At 53.1% G+C, this 16886-nt stretch overlaps 3 protein-coding genes across 6 annotated transcripts; 1 reads left to right on the top strand and 2 right to left on the bottom strand.

The window, feature by feature from the left end:
* The first annotated feature begins 30 nt into the window (after positions 1-30).
* ABHD1 (abhydrolase domain containing 1) lies at positions 31-9944 on the top strand. 3 transcript variants are annotated; one of them, XM_005662672.4, is made up of 9 exons: positions 31-175; positions 3573-3733; positions 4085-4267; positions 4474-4519; positions 4654-4766; positions 4894-5067; positions 5230-5278; positions 5360-5525; positions 5649-9944. In XM_005662672.4, exons 1-9 carry the CDS (start codon positions 62-64, stop codon positions 5858-5860), a joined length of 1218 nt encoding a protein of 405 aa, XP_005662729.3. In that variant the 5' UTR covers positions 31-61; the 3' UTR covers positions 5861-9944. The 3 variants fall into 3 exon arrangements, with proteins under 3 accessions (XP_005662729.3, XP_084875998.1, XP_005662730.3); XM_085019872.1 differs by lacking the exon at positions 4654-4766 and having other exon boundaries at positions 5649-7215; XM_005662673.4 differs by lacking the exon at positions 4894-5067 and having other exon boundaries at positions 5649-7215.
* PREB (prolactin regulatory element binding) lies at positions 5885-9677 on the bottom strand. Its single transcript, XM_003125297.5, has 9 exons — positions 9337-9677; positions 8568-8760; positions 8157-8377; positions 7891-7971; positions 7668-7792; positions 7316-7489; positions 7109-7181; positions 6773-6932; positions 5885-6602 (listed from the first exon to the last, which is right to left on the bottom strand). Exons 1-9 carry the CDS (start codon positions 9469-9471, stop codon positions 6508-6510), a joined length of 1257 nt encoding a protein of 418 aa, XP_003125345.1. The 5' UTR covers positions 9472-9677; the 3' UTR covers positions 5885-6507.
* Positions 9945-11257: 1313 nt separating the features above from the next.
* Positions 11258-14074, bottom strand: PRR30 (proline rich 30). 2 transcript variants are annotated; one of them, XM_085019875.1, is made up of 4 exons: positions 13726-14074; positions 13592-13645; positions 13155-13200; positions 11258-13047 (listed from the first exon to the last, which is right to left on the bottom strand). In XM_085019875.1, exon 4 carries the CDS (start codon positions 12691-12693, stop codon positions 11500-11502), a length of 1194 nt encoding a protein of 397 aa, XP_084876001.1. In that variant the 5' UTR covers positions 12694-13047; positions 13155-13200; positions 13592-13645; positions 13726-14074; the 3' UTR covers positions 11258-11499. The 2 variants fall into 2 exon arrangements, with proteins under 2 accessions (XP_084876001.1, XP_084876000.1); XM_085019874.1 differs by lacking the exon at positions 13155-13200.
* Between the last annotated feature and the right edge of the window lie 2812 nt (positions 14075-16886).

The following is a 16886-nucleotide window of genomic DNA, read 5'->3' as shown; positions in this document are numbered from 1 at the left end:
CTAATCGAAATTCAGACGCTGGAGCGAGTCAAGAACCTGGCAGGCGAAATCCAGCAACGAGATGCTGAGCTCTTCCCTGAACCCACAGAATGACAGCTGGACAGAGCTCTTCTCTCTGCTTTTGGGTCTTGGCGCTGTCCTCTACTTGGGCTACTACTGGACATGGGTGCCCCAGGTAGGTGCGGGTCCAGAGCTCTCGCCGGTGGGTTTGGATTATTCGAGTCTAGCGGTCAGCTTCCAGCAAGGGGCTCAAGCCCTTTGTAGGAGGTGGCTTGGTTGAGTCATCCGGCCTCAGGTGAAACTGGACGCCCCAACCCCACGACTACTCCTGCCCCGTGCTCCAGCCAGGCTCTGCTTTGCAATTATCACCTAATGGAGAGTTGGTTCTTTGCCTGCTTAGATTCTCTGTGTACGTCCCATGTCAGCTGGGCCTTTCAGGCATCGGAGGGATGCTACTGCCTCTGATGCGGACAAACACTTGCAGAAAGGCGGGGTGGAAGGCATCCTCAAAGTGTCCGGGAGTTACGCACATTTACTTTTCTTTTTAGCCAGTCTAGCTGAGTTTCTCATTAGTTGCACTGAATGAAGGAACCGGTCTGTGGGGTTGTGTCTTAACTCCCAGCATCACTCCATCAGCTTAGTAGGACCTCACCTCTCTTAAGGACTGGCAGAGGTTCCCTGCCTAGCTCAGGACCAATGGATAATCCTGATTGACCTTGCTCACGCAGTCCTGTTTTAAGTTCTAGGCTTTCCGCATATAGCGCAATAGGGAAATCTGAAGAAGACAATTTTGATGAACTTGGAGATTTTATTCTCACTGAAATTTACATAAAAGATATAATTTAGGAGTTCCCCTGTGGTGCAGCAGGTTAAAGATCCCACATTGTCACTGCAGTGGCTTGGGTCGCTGCTGTGGTGTGGGTTTGATCCTTGGCCTGGGAACTTCCACATGCCACAGGCATGACCAAACAAACAAAATCTATAAAATACGTAATTTACATATCCAGAAAAATCTAAATCTTAATTTTATTAAACTCAGTTCTAGGTAGCTAAGTCTAATAAGAAACTATTGAATCAAGCCCTTAAAAAGATGCATAAGGAAATTTAATGTTACCTAAACTTTTCTGTATTTTCAGAGCTTTATACATCCTGTATATTGTTTATAAAATACACCTCCCTTAATAAAACAATTTTAAAAATCCAAACATCACAATACCCTGTAAATCTTATTTGTGTGATTTGGAAAGTCAGTCATTTCAGAACAGAGCTGTCATTAACATTTTCCTTTGCTTGCAGTCAGCCACACAGAGGTCAGAGACCTCTGCCACTTCACACTCCAAAGCCTTCCTTGATTTTCAAATACTGGTTAAAATGCAGGGAAAGTATCATTCTGGGTGCTCTGAGGACATGCAGCTTGAATTGTCCAGCATGGTAATGAATTGGTATTGATTCATCCACAGTGACTAATGGCATCTCACTAATTCTCAGGGATAAGTCAAGAAACACTTCACTAGAGTTATAATGAAACTAATCCACATAAATCTGTGATTCAATTTATTAGCACCTTTTTCTGCGCTACTGAGCTGTTTGACCAAAGATGTAATTAATGGAGAACTCAAAATCTTGGCAACTATGAGTTACCCAAATGAGTCAGATAGACTTGGGTTTCAATCCCAGCTCCACCACTAACTAGCTCTTTCACTCTGTGACCTTGGACAACTTACTCAACATTCAATATTCAAACACCTTCCCGCAAGGGCATCATGGCCCCTCTCTTAAAGAGCTGTTGTCAAAGTCACAGGATGTCATTATGTAAAATGCTTAGCACAATGCCTGGCACATAAGGAGCACTCAATATATCTTACTAGTATGAGTGGGAATATCATAATTATTCCACTTTGATGTTTCCTTACTGTGTCACTTTGGGCAAATGACTTGACCTCTGTCTTAGTTTCACCTACAGTAAGGTTGGGTTTGGCCTAGTGCCAGCAGATAACATACAATAAATCACAGGGATTATTATGCCAGGGTTTAAGAAGCAGGGTACAAGTCACAATACCAACGTGGCCTCTCGAGTCCTTTTTTTTTTTTTTTTTTTTACTTTTTGTCATTTATAGGGCCGCACCCGAGGCATATGGAAGTTCCCAGGCTAGCGGTCTAATCGGAGCTGTAGCCGCCAGCCGCCACCACAACCACAGCAACATGGGATCTGAGCCACATCTGTGACCTACACCACAGCTCACGGCAACACAGGATTTTTAACCCACCGGCAACCTCATGGTTCCTAGTCGGATCTGTTAACCACTGAGCCATGATGGGAACTCCCGTCTCTAGTCCATAATGTATTTAGTCCCTTTTGACTGCAAGAAGAGATAGGAGTTGTCCTCAGGTCCCTTCAGGCCTGCAACAGAAATGAGACAGTCTCAGGCCTTCTGTCTTGTACAGCATACTCCTGCTTCATAAGCCTTCTGTGTGGCTGGGCCCTCTCATTCACTTGATGTGTATCCAGAAGAACGAAGCAGAGGGCTTGAAAGTCAGGGCCAAGTGCCCACTGACCTCATCTGCCCTGTCACCCTATCTCTGTTACCTTCCTCCTGGCTGGCATGAAGCAAGAGAAAAATCTGTCCGCACAGGGACAATTCCTCCTTTAGAGTATGGTCTAACAGCAGGAGATGTAAGTAAGAAAATGATGTATTGGAGTTCCCTGGTGGCTCAGTGGGTCAAGGATCTGGCATTGGCACTGCTGTGGCACAGGTTTGATCCCTGGCTCAGGAGCTTCTGGATGCCACAGGTACAGCCAAAAAAAAAAAAAAAAAATCGGTTGTTCCTGCTATGGCACTGCGGAAACGAATCCAACTGGTATCTATGAGGATGTGGGTTTGACCCTGGCCTCGCTCAGTGGGTTGGGGATCTGGCGTGGCTGTGGCTGTGGCTGTGGCCAGCAGCTACACCTCCAATTCGACCCCTAGCCTGGGAACTTCCATATGCCTCCGGTGCGGCCCTAAAAAGAAAAAAGAAAAAAAAAGAAAAGTCAGAAAAAGAGATGTTGTGGTAAAAAGAAGCCCTTCAGTCATGGGCACGCACAGTAGGGAATGGGAATATGTGACAGTGGAGCGCTGAAATCAGGAGCCAGGGTGGCCAGAGCCAGTTTCGAGATGACAGAATGTGGATAATTCAACTGCACGGCAAAAACGGTGGATGGACTGGTGCTGTGCTTCTTCTGCCTCTGCCCGGGATCCTAGCCTTTCTTGCAGAAGATCAGTTGGGCAACTTATTTTGTTACCTGCTCTCTCCAAAATGGGTTTGGGACACAGATAGACGGAGCGGTAAAGTCGTTTCAGGGTCAGTTGTGGACAGGTGACACTCTAGGACTGGATTTCTTTGAGGCTCTGGTGGGACCACATTTAACAGGTGACATGGCCTGTCTGGACTGCACTCCGCTAGATTTCTCACTCCTAGACAGAGCAGTGCCCTCCAGGCTGGCCTCTGGAAAGGGGTCACTCTGGGGTTGGGCACTTTACTGGCTTGGCGCACCCATCAGGGCAGTGAGGCAGAGTATGCTGTGATTACAGACACCTCGGCTGGTCACTGGGTCCCAGTTACGGGCCTTCCTGGAGCAACACTGTCCACTCACCGTGGAGACTTTCTACCCCACGTTCTGGTGTGTGGAGGGGCGGCTTCAAACCATCTTCCGGGTCTTCCTGCAGTCCCGGCCTGTAGTCTCTTACTGGAGGTAAGACGGGACGGAAGGGGCTGAACACAAAGCTGCAAGTATAGCAGAGTCCTACTCATCTACCTCTTTTGAAACGGAGGGAACCTTTGCCCCGGGTCCCTCAGTGTGCTGAGGGTTAGCGATGAGCAGCCACATGGAGGGGCTATTTGCTGGCACAACCATCGGGTGAATCGTAATCTTCTATGTCCCATCACCCCTCGCTATGGTCTTCATGTTTTACATAATGCACACCCTCAAATGATGCGGACGAGACATTGTGGGACTTGTTTGGGGAAGGAGAGGAGGGTATAGACTCGTTTGGGATACGTGGAGTCCCTCATAGTATATGTGCCCTTTTCTTCAAAACCACAGTGAAGTTCTCCAAACCCCAGATGGGGGGCAGTTCCTCCTCGACTGGGCCGGTCAGCATAACCGTAGCCAACGCCCAGACCCCAGCACCCAGCCCATCGTATTGCTGCTTCCTGGCATCACAGGCAGTAGCCAGGAGACATACATCTTGCACCTAGTGGACCAAGCTTTGAAGGATGGCTACAGGTAAGGGTGGGCACAGCCCAGAGCAATCTGGCGGTGTTGGCTAACTTGTAATGGGCGGGGTGGGGTGGGGGGGTGTCAGTTCAGACCCTGCCAGCTCTGGGGAGGAGGTGCCATGTGAAGCGCCCTTTTGCCTGAGGGCTGAGAGTTCCCACAAGGGGAGAGGGGCTTCCCAGGAGGGGCTGACCCACCTGTACTGTGTCCCACAGAGCTGTCGTATTTAATAACCGCGGCTGCCGTGGCGAAGAACTGCTGGTGAGTAGCCTCCTTCACGCCCCCCTTCAGAGATCCTGGGCCTGGGCCTCTCCCTACCTGTGCTCGCCCCTCTTGAGCCCTTTCATTTTCCTGCCTGCTGGCCGGGGCCTCCCAGATGATCTGGTTTGCCTCAGACCTACAGGGCCTACTGTGCCAGCAACACGGAAGATCTGGAGGCAGCTGTGAACCACATAAAGGGCCACTACTCCCAGGCTCCACTGCTGGCCGTGGGCATCTCTCTTGGAGGGTAAAGGCTGCCTACACTGAACCCAGAGGCCCGGTCTTCCCTTTTCTCTCTCCTCCTCCATGTTCTCCGTTCTACCGGCCCAACTCACGGATGCACACCCTAATTCCACGCCCCCCGGGCCCTGCAGGATATTAGTGCTGAACTACCTGGCTCGAACAGGACGGGCTGCAGGGGTGGTGGCAGGACTGACTGTTTCTGCCTGCTGGGATAGCTTCGAGACCATCCGCTCCCTGGAGAGCCCCCTGAATTCACTGCTCTTCAATCAGTACCTCACTGCTGGGCTCTGCCAAGTTATCAACCGGTAGGGTCTTGACAGGCGGGAAGGGCGGCAGACAGGGTAGGATGGCAGACATGCCAGGTTCTCCCCGTCCGTTCTACGTCTGGGTTTTCTCACTCAGAAGATAGAGGCTGGCTCTGGGTCCAGTCTAGGAATAGAGCCAAACCTCTGTGTGTTCATTTGCAGAAACAGAAAGGTGATGGAGAAGGTGGTGAATGTAGACTCCGTGCTCCAGGTACGGTCTTTCAACCATCCCCTCTCCACCCAAAATCGTTCTTCCCACATCTCAATCCCTAGCCTCATCTGTCACCTGCAGGCTCGCACAATCCGCCAGTTTGATGAGCGCTACACGGCGGTGGCCTTTGGCTACCAAGATTCTGCTGCCTATTACCGGGCAGCAAGCCCAAGAACCAAGGTAGATGCCATCCAGATCCCCGTGCTCTGCCTCAATGCAGCTGATGACCCCTTCTCCCCAGTCCATGGTGAGCACCCAGACTCAGGATGCTTTTGGCCCCCGGGGAAATGGGCCCTGAGGTGCAAGGGGTGAGAGAGCCTGGACTCTCAGCAGAGACCAGGGTTCCTGACCTCTCCACCCCCTCCCCTAGCCCTTCCCTTACAGGCTGCCCAACATTCTCCCCATGTCGCACTGCTTGTCACACCCCGGGGTGGCCACATCGGCTTCCTGGAAGGGCTGCTCCCCTGGAAGCACTGCTACATGAGCCGCCTCTTGCATCAATATGCCAGGGCCATCTTCCAGCACCCGGAGGAGCTGCTCAGCCTCAGGGTGCCCACACTTTCTGAGGGAGGCAAGAGCTGACAAGAGTACCATTTGGGGCATCAGTTCAGTTTTCCCTTGTTTATTAAATATTACCGTTTCCTGCCAAATGGGCTGAGGTTCATTTTCCCTTGGCTCAAGGCTAAGCTAGCCTGTCCAGGAACATACTGCATATTGAGCTCGGCTGGCTTGGCGCTGCCCAGCTGAATGCAAAGAGTACTGCTTGGGTCTTCCTCTGACTCCTTTCTTCCCTAAGAGCAAGTCCCAGGCCAGGGGCTGCCCCAGCAAATGGGAGGGGCTCCTGTGGAGAGCAGCCGGCCACGAGGCTGTGCGGGGAGCAGGAGAAAACGGCTTTCGGCAGGAAGGACAGCAGTGCCTCCAAGTTCTTGGGCATCTTCACATATTTCTGGGGGAAGGACAAGCCCCACCTTGGAGCCTCTGGTAGGTAGAGGGAAGAAGGACACCACGGTCCTGGGCGGATCCACAGATGATGAATACAAGGTTCCCAGAACTCAGGGTCGCACGAGGCCACAGCCAAACTTTAACTGGGAAGGGCAGGCATTGCCCAGTAGTCTCATCAGAGGCAACCTCAGCTGTGGGCCCCAGTGGAGTGAGCAGTGGGGTCCAGGCCTCCACTCTGGTCTAGAGGTGGCAGTGCCCAGGCCCCTGGTTCTCTGGGAGCAAGGAGACTAAAGAAAACCTGGAAAGGCACTCTGGAGCAGCAGGATGGTCATAACAATAAGCCCGACACACAGCAGCAGCAGCAGCCACACAGGAACACTCCCTGCAGGAGGGGGAGGGGAAGAAGTCAGGAGGCCAAAAGGGGCCCCACAGCCTGAGAAACCGAACCATTCAAGGAGCGGAGAGATGGCTACCATCGAGCAGCCAGTTCTCCAGCCGGCAAGTCTTTGCTGCAGCTAAAGGTGGGCTGCCCCGGCCCACCCAGTGACTCACGTCGTGAGGGCAGCAGGTGTAGCTGGCAACGACTATCCACAGCCACAGAGAACAGAGCAGTTTCGTGGGACCCAAGGAGCTCTGGACCACGCCCCTTCTCAGGTAGAAAGGCCACATCCGTCACCACAATGCCATGGGCCTCCTTCACATAGTACAGGCGCTGGAGACAGGGGAAGGCCCAGCTGGAAACATTCCTTCCGGAAAACACACCCTCTACCCCCAGAAGACTTGGCCCCTATAGGCCCGGCCAGGATCCTCCCTGCACATTCCGTGTAGATGCAGGCCTAGAATCCCCACCTCAAAGAGCCCTCGGGGCTGTGCCCACCACCCCGTTACCTGGAGGGAGAAAGCTATGTAGATGGCAACAGAGCCAGTGACCGTGCCCAGGCCCAGGAAGGTGCCCGATTCACTGCAACAAACAATAAAGTGCTCACTGTCCTGGAGTCCTGCGCGGCAACGACGGTCCTCAGGGACTGGGGTGGCCCCACTCCCCGAGCTCTCCCAGGCACCCCCACACCCAGCCAAGCCACCACTGTCTCACACCTGACACTGAGGCAGGAGATGACTTCATGGCCACAGGACCTGGTCCGAAGGGGTAAGAACGTGGAGCCATCCCAGGCTGTGAGGTAGCAGGGTGGGGGCTGGCGCAGACGCTTGTGGGGAATCTGCACTGTGAAGAGCCGCAGCCCGGCAGGCTGGTCTGGAACTGGCCCGAACCTGGTGGCCGGGGGAGAGGCTGTTCAGCTCCTCAGAGGTCTGTGCCCTCCCACACCCTGGTCAGGCCTGGGGTAACACCCGACAAGGCTCCGATCCTCCCCAGCTGGCCCCCGCCCTTTCCCACGCCCCCGCCACCTCTAAGCAGAGCCTCTTCCAGCCCCCTCTGGGGTCTGCACACCTGCAGGCCTGGTAGCGGTAAGGCGTGTTAGAAAAGGTGGGTCCGTTCTCTTGCCAGTGCAGCTGGGTCACCAGCTGATCCTTCTGCCACACAGAGGCCTTAAGGTCCCGGCCCACAGTAACCAACTGGTCAGGAATCAAGATTCCAAGGACGGATGGTTAGGGGATCCACCTCCTGGACAAGCAGCACACCCGCCTGCTTTCTCCACCCCTCACCACCTCACCTTGCCGTCGGGCCCCACAGCCAGGTCCTCAATCTCTCCTTCATGGGCCCGGAACTCCAAAACTTTCTCCAAGGTGGGGACCTGCCGCCAAACCACCAGCCTAGTTAGCCTCGGTACTCGGGAAGAGTGCAATGAGCCCCGCCACCTTCCCTGCTACGGCCGCTCAGGGCGGGCTTCGCTCACAGGTCTCCCGGCACCCGTGTTCAGTTTCTCACAATTCTGGCTCTGCCACTACTAACACCCTGTGACCTCCCCAAACCACACACCTTCCAGACACGAACGTAGCCATCTGTCCCTCCAGTGGCAAGCAGGGTAGCATCATGGTTGAAGCGTACAACTTTCTGCAGTGGGTCAGGGCTGAAGTCTGTCTGCACGGCCTGCAAATTCTCTACGCTGAATTCTAACCCCTCCTGGTGGGTTTCAGCTCCAGACTTCTTCTCTGCTGGGGCAGCCCCTTTCCTCTGTCGAGGCCCCTGCTCCTTGGAAGCTGCAACACAAACAACCTGCCACGTTCCACGCTTCTGGAGTAAGCAGAACCGGTCCCCCTCTCCAGGGGTGACCCTCGAGCTTCTGGCCTCTGCTACCATAACCCTGCCTCCAGCCCCCACTTCTTCAGAGACCAAGGTGAAAGAGATCTTACTTAACCCTTTGCCCAAAGCTAGAGAGGGGGCTCTCACCTGCCTTCTCTGCCTTGTTTTTGCCCTTCTGCTGTTGGGTCTGGAAGCGCAAGAGCTGACAGCGGGCATCCTGCCCTGCAGCAAGGATGTTGCCAGCCAGCGCCAAGTTCATGGTGGCGCGAGTCTCCGTGTCATGGGAGTGGAGCAGAGAGGCACTGAGGTGCCCATGAATCCGCTCTAGCTGCAGAAAGTGCTGTGGGAGAGGGAACCAGGGTGAGCAAGGCTCAGAGGGCACCTCGAGGCCAACTTTCCTCTTATGGTCTGATGCCCTACCCCTTGCTTACTGCACCTTCTACTTCAAAACTTTTTCCAACTTTTTTTTTTTTTTTTTGAGCCTCACGAGGCTGGACAGCAAGCAAGGTTGGGCTGGTCACCTCTAGTTTGCAGAACAATAGGCTGACGCCCAGAAAAGTGAAAACACTTAGTTTATGCTGCACTCTCGCCGCTGCTAGAGGGCAGACAGACAAGCCCAGGTGGCCACCCTGGAAAAAGCCGGGATAAGACCCCTAGAACTGAGCCTGAGGTTGAGTCGAAAGGTTCCTGCCTAGGCAGCGCTATGTGCAGCTTTCACTTTACCTTAGGAGTCTTTCAATTGACCGGTGAGCGAGTTCTCGACTGAAACTCGCGCCGGGACGCCCGGCAAGCCCAGCATTCCCACCCGAGAGAGAGGAAGGGTCCGAAGCAAGAGTGCGGCCCGCCCCCGAGACCCTCCCAGAATCGCCCTGAGCCCGCGGCGCGCGACCCGGCCCCAGGGGCCCTGTACTCTCACCACGCCGTTCTTTATACCGGTCTTGGCAGCACCTCCTCCGCCCGCCGCGATGAGCAGCCCCGCGCTTGGCTCGACCTGAAGCGCGTACAACGGGAACGGGGCCCGGTACAGCTCTGGCGCCCGGCGTCGACCCATCCCGCTCGCCGCGCGCCTCACTGCCTGCGTCGAGGCACCCGGGACATGCCGCGCCCGGCCTTCGACTGTGGTTCCGGCCGCGGCTGACGTCGGTCCTGTGGCCGCCAGAGGACCCCAGACCCCTCTCCCTGCCACCGGGAAGCCGAAACCGTAACCACACACAAGGATCCCTGTCACTGCCCCGGGCCGGCAAACCCGGTCTCACCAACGCGCAGTGCGCAAGCGCAGCGAGCCCGCTCTCCCCGCGCAGGCGCAGGGCGGCCCATACGCGTCAGCACTAGCCGGCCGCGGGCAGGCGGAACCTCCGCGCCGGGATTCCGTTCTCCGCCCGCGTTGGGACGACGGGTTCCGCCATCTTTTTGCGGGAGCGTACCCGCCTCACGGAAGCATCTTTGGTGGTTCTGGAGCAGCAGGGGAAGCTAATAAAGGTTCAGGGACGTGAATAAACCTTCAATAAAGAAATTCTTGAATCAGGACAGTCCACACCTCAGGAGTGACACGCAGACTCGTCAAGCGCAGCCTCTGCGTTTTACCCCCGAGATGAAGTCTTTGTCCCAGGTCACACTCCGGAAATGTGACTTGTGTCCCCTGCCTCTTAACCGAGGCAGCGTGGACTTTAAAAACAGACCTGGCTTCAAACATGGAACCCACCGCTTTCTATTATGAGAAAACCGCTCCCTGCCCTAACAACACCGGCCCTCTTCCTTGGCGGAGGTGGGTGCCGGCCATTCTGAAGGCTCTGCACCTGCTCCTCCGGCTGGGGGTTTGTGGGTGGGGGCTGCTCCCCTCTGATACCCTCAGAGGGCGGCCACTCGACCACCAGGCAGGGCAGGTCTTGGCCTGGCCCCCTACCCTTCCGAGGGGTCTCTGGGGTTTTTGATCACGGTAGTGAGGGTGATGCCAGAAAGATGATACCCGAATCGGGGTTCTTGTTCAGGGCAGTCAAAGAATGAACTCTGCGAACACACAGGCAGCAAGCAAGCAAAGTTTTTATTAAAGGCAAGCAGATCGCTCCCAGGGTTGCTGGGAGGGGGGAGAAGAGCCCCCTTTCTCTATTGTCCTATAGGGGGTTTTATTCTTTAAAGTTGGGGGTGGTGTACCAACGTGGGGCCCAGAGAGATGCGGTCTTCTCTCCTTGGCCTTGCTTAAGTTACCTATATCAGTTCTTGTCCACTAGGGTCCTAGGGGTGGAAATGTCCCGTGAGTCTCATGGTTTCTTTGCCCTCTTCTTCCCATAAATTTAGTCACGGGGGTTAGGGATTAATGTCCATCCGGGGGTAGGTACATTCCCTATAATAAACAAGGGCTGTGGGGATGTTACTCCCTGGAGCCCTTAAGCCACACATGTTAATATCACAGAATGTGTGGAAGCCCATGCTCCTATACTGACTACCTGAGTTAATATTCTGCCTCAAGGATGCTATGTTTCTTTGTGTGAACGCTAGGCCTGCCCTTCCCTGCAAGGAGTCCCCTCCTGCTGCTCCCCTGGCCACATGGGCCTGAGTCCTTACAACCTAAGGTGCAGTGAGAGGAGGGGGCCCAGTGGCTTCATCTCTAAGGATGCTATTATCTGTCCACCGAATCGAATTGTGTGAAGGGCCTGACAGAGCCCTCTGCACATCTCAGATCCATGTGGGTCCCTTGCCCTCCTCAGGTTCATGGCATCCACTCTCCCTGGCCCTTCTGTTTTCCTTTGACTCTTCCCCCACCCCTTGTTGGGTTCTGGTCCCCCTGAAGGTAGAGCCCTCCTGCACTGTATCTGCTCAGCAAGACACAAGAACCAGTGTTGCAGGGTCAGGCTTTATTGGATTCACTGAAGGCTGAGTGGGGCCTCAGGAGCGCTTGGTCCCCTTCAGCCAGGAGAGAGCAGACTCCACAAGGGGCTTCCAGGGTTCAGGACTGGAGAACACACCTGAGCTCCAGCCAGCCAGCCCTTCAGAGTGTTTTGGGGGCTCCCTGAGATCTGGGGCCTGGCAGGGACCATGGGGTTCAGAGGAGGCACTCCAGGGAGCCTCCGTGGGTCCAGAATTAGGGTGGTGACCTTCCGTGAATGGGTTCTGGAGAGGCAGGCCTCTTTGGGGCAGAAGAAGGCCTGGGTTTCAGGCAGACAGTGGCCTGTTTGGGTGCCTGAGTTGGAGACCCTGAAAACTGCGTGGAGTTTGGTGATTGAGGGCCTACAGACCTGAGGCTCCCGGGCTGGGAGGGGGTTCCTGGGCCTAGGTCTGCCTGGGCCTGAGCTGCTAGGGCCTGAGATGCCTGGGCTTGACACCCACGGGCCTGAGCAGCCTCGCCCTGAGGCCCTACTTCCTCCGGCCTTCTTTCTGGCAACAGGTGCAAGGCCCTGGCCTGGCCCCGAGGCAGACGAAGGCCAAAGCCAATGCCTATGCGGAGTGGTCCGGATTCCTGGCCCGGTGCACAGGGCAGTAGCTGGGGGAAAGCAAGCAGCCTGGGTCCAGTCCTGTACCTGGGGCTGGGGCAAGAGGGGCTTCGGGGCCGAAGACACACCAAGCATATAGGATACTCCACAACGGGGGCCTGGCCGGTTCTGCCTAGCCATAGGCGCTGCAAAAGCAGTAGCCGCAGGTCGTGGGCAATACGGCGGTGCCCCAGATGGACCACCAGGACCTGGGCCAGGGCTCCTGGGTCCCTGAACTCTGCAGGGTCCCTCTCGCTTGCCACGCACCCCCCCTCCACCCCACGGGACCTGGTGTCCCTGTACTGATGCGAGGGCCATGTCTGGCTGTTAGAGAGGACCCCACGAGAAGGTAGGCTGGGACTCCAGCAGGTGAGAGTGGAGCTGGGCAAGTCTTCGGGCTGGGAAGGAGACCGGCAGTGTGAGCCAGGGAGAGAGTTGGGGGGCTGAGAGGGAGAGGAGGAGTGAGTGAGAGTAGGAGAGGGGTATAGGCGGGAGGGCGAGGAAGAACAAGGCAGGGAGAGAGACGGGTAATTCTGATGAAAGAAAGTGGGGGAACTTGGGAGAGAGCAAGAGTAGGGGTGTAGGACAGAGTCAGAATTTGAGTCAGAAGAGTAGAAGTGGGAGCCAGCCGAGTGGGACCGCAGGGGAGGGGAGCAGGGTGGGTGGCCGGGACGGAGGGATCGCTGGGGAGGCTGAGGTTGGAGGTTGCAGGGAAGAGAGTCCACAAGCTGTGAGGGGCGCTGAGGGGGGTGCCCAGGCGATGCTGCTTTCTGTAGCAGCACCTGGTCCTTGTTTTGAGGCAACATTGCGTTGAATCCAGAAAGGACGGGGGCATCAAGACCAGAGAGGAGAGGCTGGGCAGAAGCAGGACCAGTATCTCTGAGGCCAGAAGTGGCTGAGAAATCAGGGCCTTCTGTGCACGGAACGTGGCTCCAGCCTGGTGTTGGTGTGGCTGTTGGTAGCCAGCCAAAGAGACACCTGTAGCACCAGACTCTCTAGGTGTTCAGGAGGAGCTTGGCTCTAAATTCGGCCTCTCACTTCTTTGCCGTCCACCACTGATGAGGGATGTGGGGGATGGAGAATCAGAACAGCCTCTTGGGAGCCAAGGGGCAGCAGCAGTTATCTGGGAGGGCCAGGGAGGAAGACACAGCCCACAGGTTCTGTAAAGAAAGAAACAGAGCCCGTGATATTGGGAGCACGGGTTCGTTTCTGGCTCTGGCTTAGGTACAAGGCTGGCTGGTTCACCAGGATCCCAAATCCACGTCACCTCTGGGGTCAGAAGAGCTGGCATAAATCTCCAGAGAAGGTGAGAGCTAAGGAGGGAGGAGGGGAGGATGGCGTTAGAAGAGAGGGCCTCGGAGTTCCTGTCGTGGCTCAGTGGTTAACGAATCCGACTAGGAACCATGAGGTTGTGGGTTTGATCCCTGGCCTTGCTCAGTAGGTTAATGATCCGGCATTGCCGTGAGCTGTGGTGTAGGTCGCAGATGCAGCTTAGATCCTGCGTTGCTGTGGCTCTGGCATAGGCCGGTGGCTCCAATTAGACCCCTAGCCTGGGAACTTCCATATGCCGCGGGAAGCAGCCCTAGAAAAGGCAAAAAGACAAAAAGACAAAAAAAAAAAAAAAAAAAAGAAGAAGAGGGGGCCTAGAGGATGGGGCCTGAGGTCACACTAGGCAGGGAGGCTGTTCTGGTGCTGAGCTCTCACCAGTGAGGGTTCCTCTGGGCTGCGTTTCTCAAGGCACTTCAGTGATGAGCAGACCTGGGAGAGAGAGGAACAGAGTCAGCAATGGTGGATACACCCCTCTGCCCCTGCATCAGTTACCCTACACTCACTCTCACCCAGATTTCTGTCTGAGCCTTGCCCTCGATCCTCCTTCAGCCAGGCGGAGGCCTTCTGTGACAGGTTTTTGGTCTCCTAAACCTGAATCAGAGATTCTGCCAGCATCCTGGTTTCCTGGTCCACGGGTTGCCCTAATCCCTAGCTTCCCTAATGCTGGTGTCCTCTGGCTCAGCCTGGCCCCAGCTAAGATGGCTTGGCACGCTCAGTAGCAGCAGCAGCAGTGGGGCCAGGTGGTGAAAGCCTCTGGGAGACGGGAACTTTGTCTAAGGGGCGGCGTGGCCGCCCCCTTTGGGAGCCGGGAGCTCCATTTCCTGAGGATAGTTCTCCGTGGCATCTAGTGCTTGTGTCACAAAGGTCAGGTGCTGACATCATAGACTCCCCTCCTCAAAGCTCTAGGACCTTCTCTCAGGGGTCATCCAAAAGCTGGCCCTTGTCCAAACAAACAAAACTGAAGCAAGCAAAATTCCTTGGGGCCTAGCCCCCACCCACCCTGCTCTCTGCCCATACACTTTACCGTTCTCACCAGCTCCTCCCTCCAGGCTTCGCCCCAACTGTACAGCCTGTCTGGGAGGGGCCCTCCCTTCAACTTCCTGTTTTCCTTTGCTTTCCGAGCAGTTGCATATCTTTTCCCCCTTGGGATATGCTTATATGTTTGCTTTTCAAAAAAAAAAATCAGTTTTTATTATTTTTAGCATTATTGAGGTGTAATTCACAAATAAAATTGTAATATATTTAGAGTGTACAGGGAGTTCCTATTGTGGCTCAGCAGATTACGAACCCAGCTAGCATCCATGAGGAGGCAGGTTGATCCCTGGCCTCACTCCAGGGGGTTAAGGATCCGGCGTTGCCATGAGCTGTGGTGTAGGTCACAGACACGGCTCGGATCTGGCATTGCTGTGGCTCTGGTGTAGGCCAGCAGCTGCAGCTGCGATTTGATCCCTAGCATAGGAATTTCCATATGCTGCAGGTGTGGCCCGACACCATCCCCCCCAAAAAAATTTGTGGCCCTAAAAGGCAAAAAAAAAGAAAAAAGAAAAGAAAAAAGAAAGAAATTAATTTGCGTACCTGTGTTCTGACGCACTGAGTTGCTTTTGCAGTTCAGAAATGCAATTCACATGATTCCCAAGTGCTCATTTATACTCAAATATAGTCCTTAAGTACTTTCTACATAAATCTCTCCATATTACTCTTATTTCCCACGTTGAAAACTGAGTTTTCTAGCTTGGGAATTATAATAACCCCTGTGCATATTGATTTTATCATGACTTTGACATAGTATTATGGCAGAAAAATGTGAGCCAGCCAGTTGAACCACTATTGCTTTTTTTGCCTTTTCGTTCTTATTGTTCTTTGAAGTATGCAAATAATAACAAATTCCGTTATACAAAATCCAAACAATATATAAGTGTAAAATTTTATTTTTATTTATTTCTTTATTATTCAACTATAATTGATTTACAATGTTGTGCTGGTTTCTGCTCTACAGGACAGTGACCCCCTCAAAGAGTAAAATTTTAAACTTGGCCTTGGTACTCTTCCTATGTTTACTGTCTCCAGGGATGTCCACTGTTGGGCCTCTATTTTTGGATATATCTAATATTTGAGTTTAATAATTATAATTCAGTTTCTCTGCTATGTATCTCTGTTTAATCTGTCGGTTTCTGAAAGAGGTGTGTCAAAATGAACAATCATTGCTGATTTATCTATTTCTTCCCACATTTCTGCCAGTTTCTGTTTGATGTATTTTTGAGGCTGCAAAAATATTTATGATGATTAAGACTTCTTGTTCTGGTCATCCTCTTATCATTTAGCAGATCACCATAAACTTTAAAAAACAAACCAACCCAGCTTTCTTCTCCAGAATTTGGAAAATGAACCATAGGGAAAACTTGAAGACATGAGAAGGAAGAAAAAAAAATAATAAGGCTAAAAATTAGGGAAATGGAGACTTTAAATGAATATGGATTCACACTCATTAAGATGGCAGGTGTAGACAAAAACAAAGCAGAAAATGACAAGTGTTACAGAGGATGTGGAGAAACTGGCACTCTCATGCACCACTAGTGGTGGTGTAAAATGGTGCAGCTACTGTGAAAAACAGTTCCTCAAAAAGTTAAAAACAGAACTATCATATTGTCCAGCAATTTTTTTTTTTTTTTTTTTTTTTTTGCCATTTCTTGGGCTGCTCCCACAGCATATGGAGGTTCCCAGGCTAGGGGTCGAATCAGAGCTGTAGCCGCCAGCCTATGCCAGAGTCACAGCAACGCAAGATCCAAGCCACGTCTGCAACTTACACCACAGCTCATGGCAATGCCGGATCCTTAACCCACTGAGCAAGGCCAGGGATCGAACCCGCCACCTCATGCTTCCTAGTCAGATTCGTTAACCACTGAGCCACGACAGGAACTCCATGATCCAGCAATTTTACTTCTGGGTATATACCCCAAAGAGTCAAAAGCAGAGTCTCAAAGAGATATTTGCACATGCATGTTCATAGCAGCATTATTTGCAATAGCCCACAGATGGAAATGCCCATCAACAGATGAATAAACAAAATGTGATAAATACATACAATGGAATATTATTCAGCCTTAAAAAGGAAGAAAATTCTGATTCTTGCTGCAACATGGATAAACCTTGTGGACATACTAAGTGAAATAAGCCAGTGACAAAGGGACAATTACTGTATGATTCTACCTATATGAGCTACTTAAAATAGCCAAATTCTTAGAGATAGAAAGCACAGTGGCACTGGGGTAGGGGGAACAGGGACTTGTTTAACAAGTGTAGAATTTCAGTTTTGGAATGTGAAAAATGTTCAGTGGATGAATGGCAGTGATGTTTGCACAACGATATCAATGCCACTGAACTGTATACTTCAAAATGCTTAAGGAGTTCCTGTCGTGGCTCAGCAGAAACGAATCTGACTATTATCCACAGGGATGCCGTTTCGATCCCTGGCCTTGCTCAGTGGGTTAAGGATCTGGCATTGCCGTGAGCCGTGGTGTAGGTCGCAGACACTGCTCGGATCTGGCATTGCTGTGGCCATGGTGTAGGCCGGCGGCTACAGCTTGGATTTGACCCCTGGTCTGGGAACCTCCATATGCTGAGGGTGCGGCCCTAAGAAGACAAAAAAAAAGGTTAAAATGGTACACTTTAT

Source organism: Sus scrofa, chromosome 3 (assembly GCF_054392235.1).
Source record: "Sus scrofa isolate SSC_HxYL_T2T_F1_AM1 chromosome 3, Sscrofa_HxYL_maternal_Yorkshire_Landrace_v2.0, whole genome shotgun sequence".
Lineage (NCBI taxonomy): Eukaryota > Metazoa > Chordata > Mammalia > Artiodactyla > Suidae > Sus > Sus scrofa.
The sequence above is the reverse complement of the archived record's forward strand: the minus strand, read 5'-3'. Positions and strand labels throughout refer to the sequence as shown.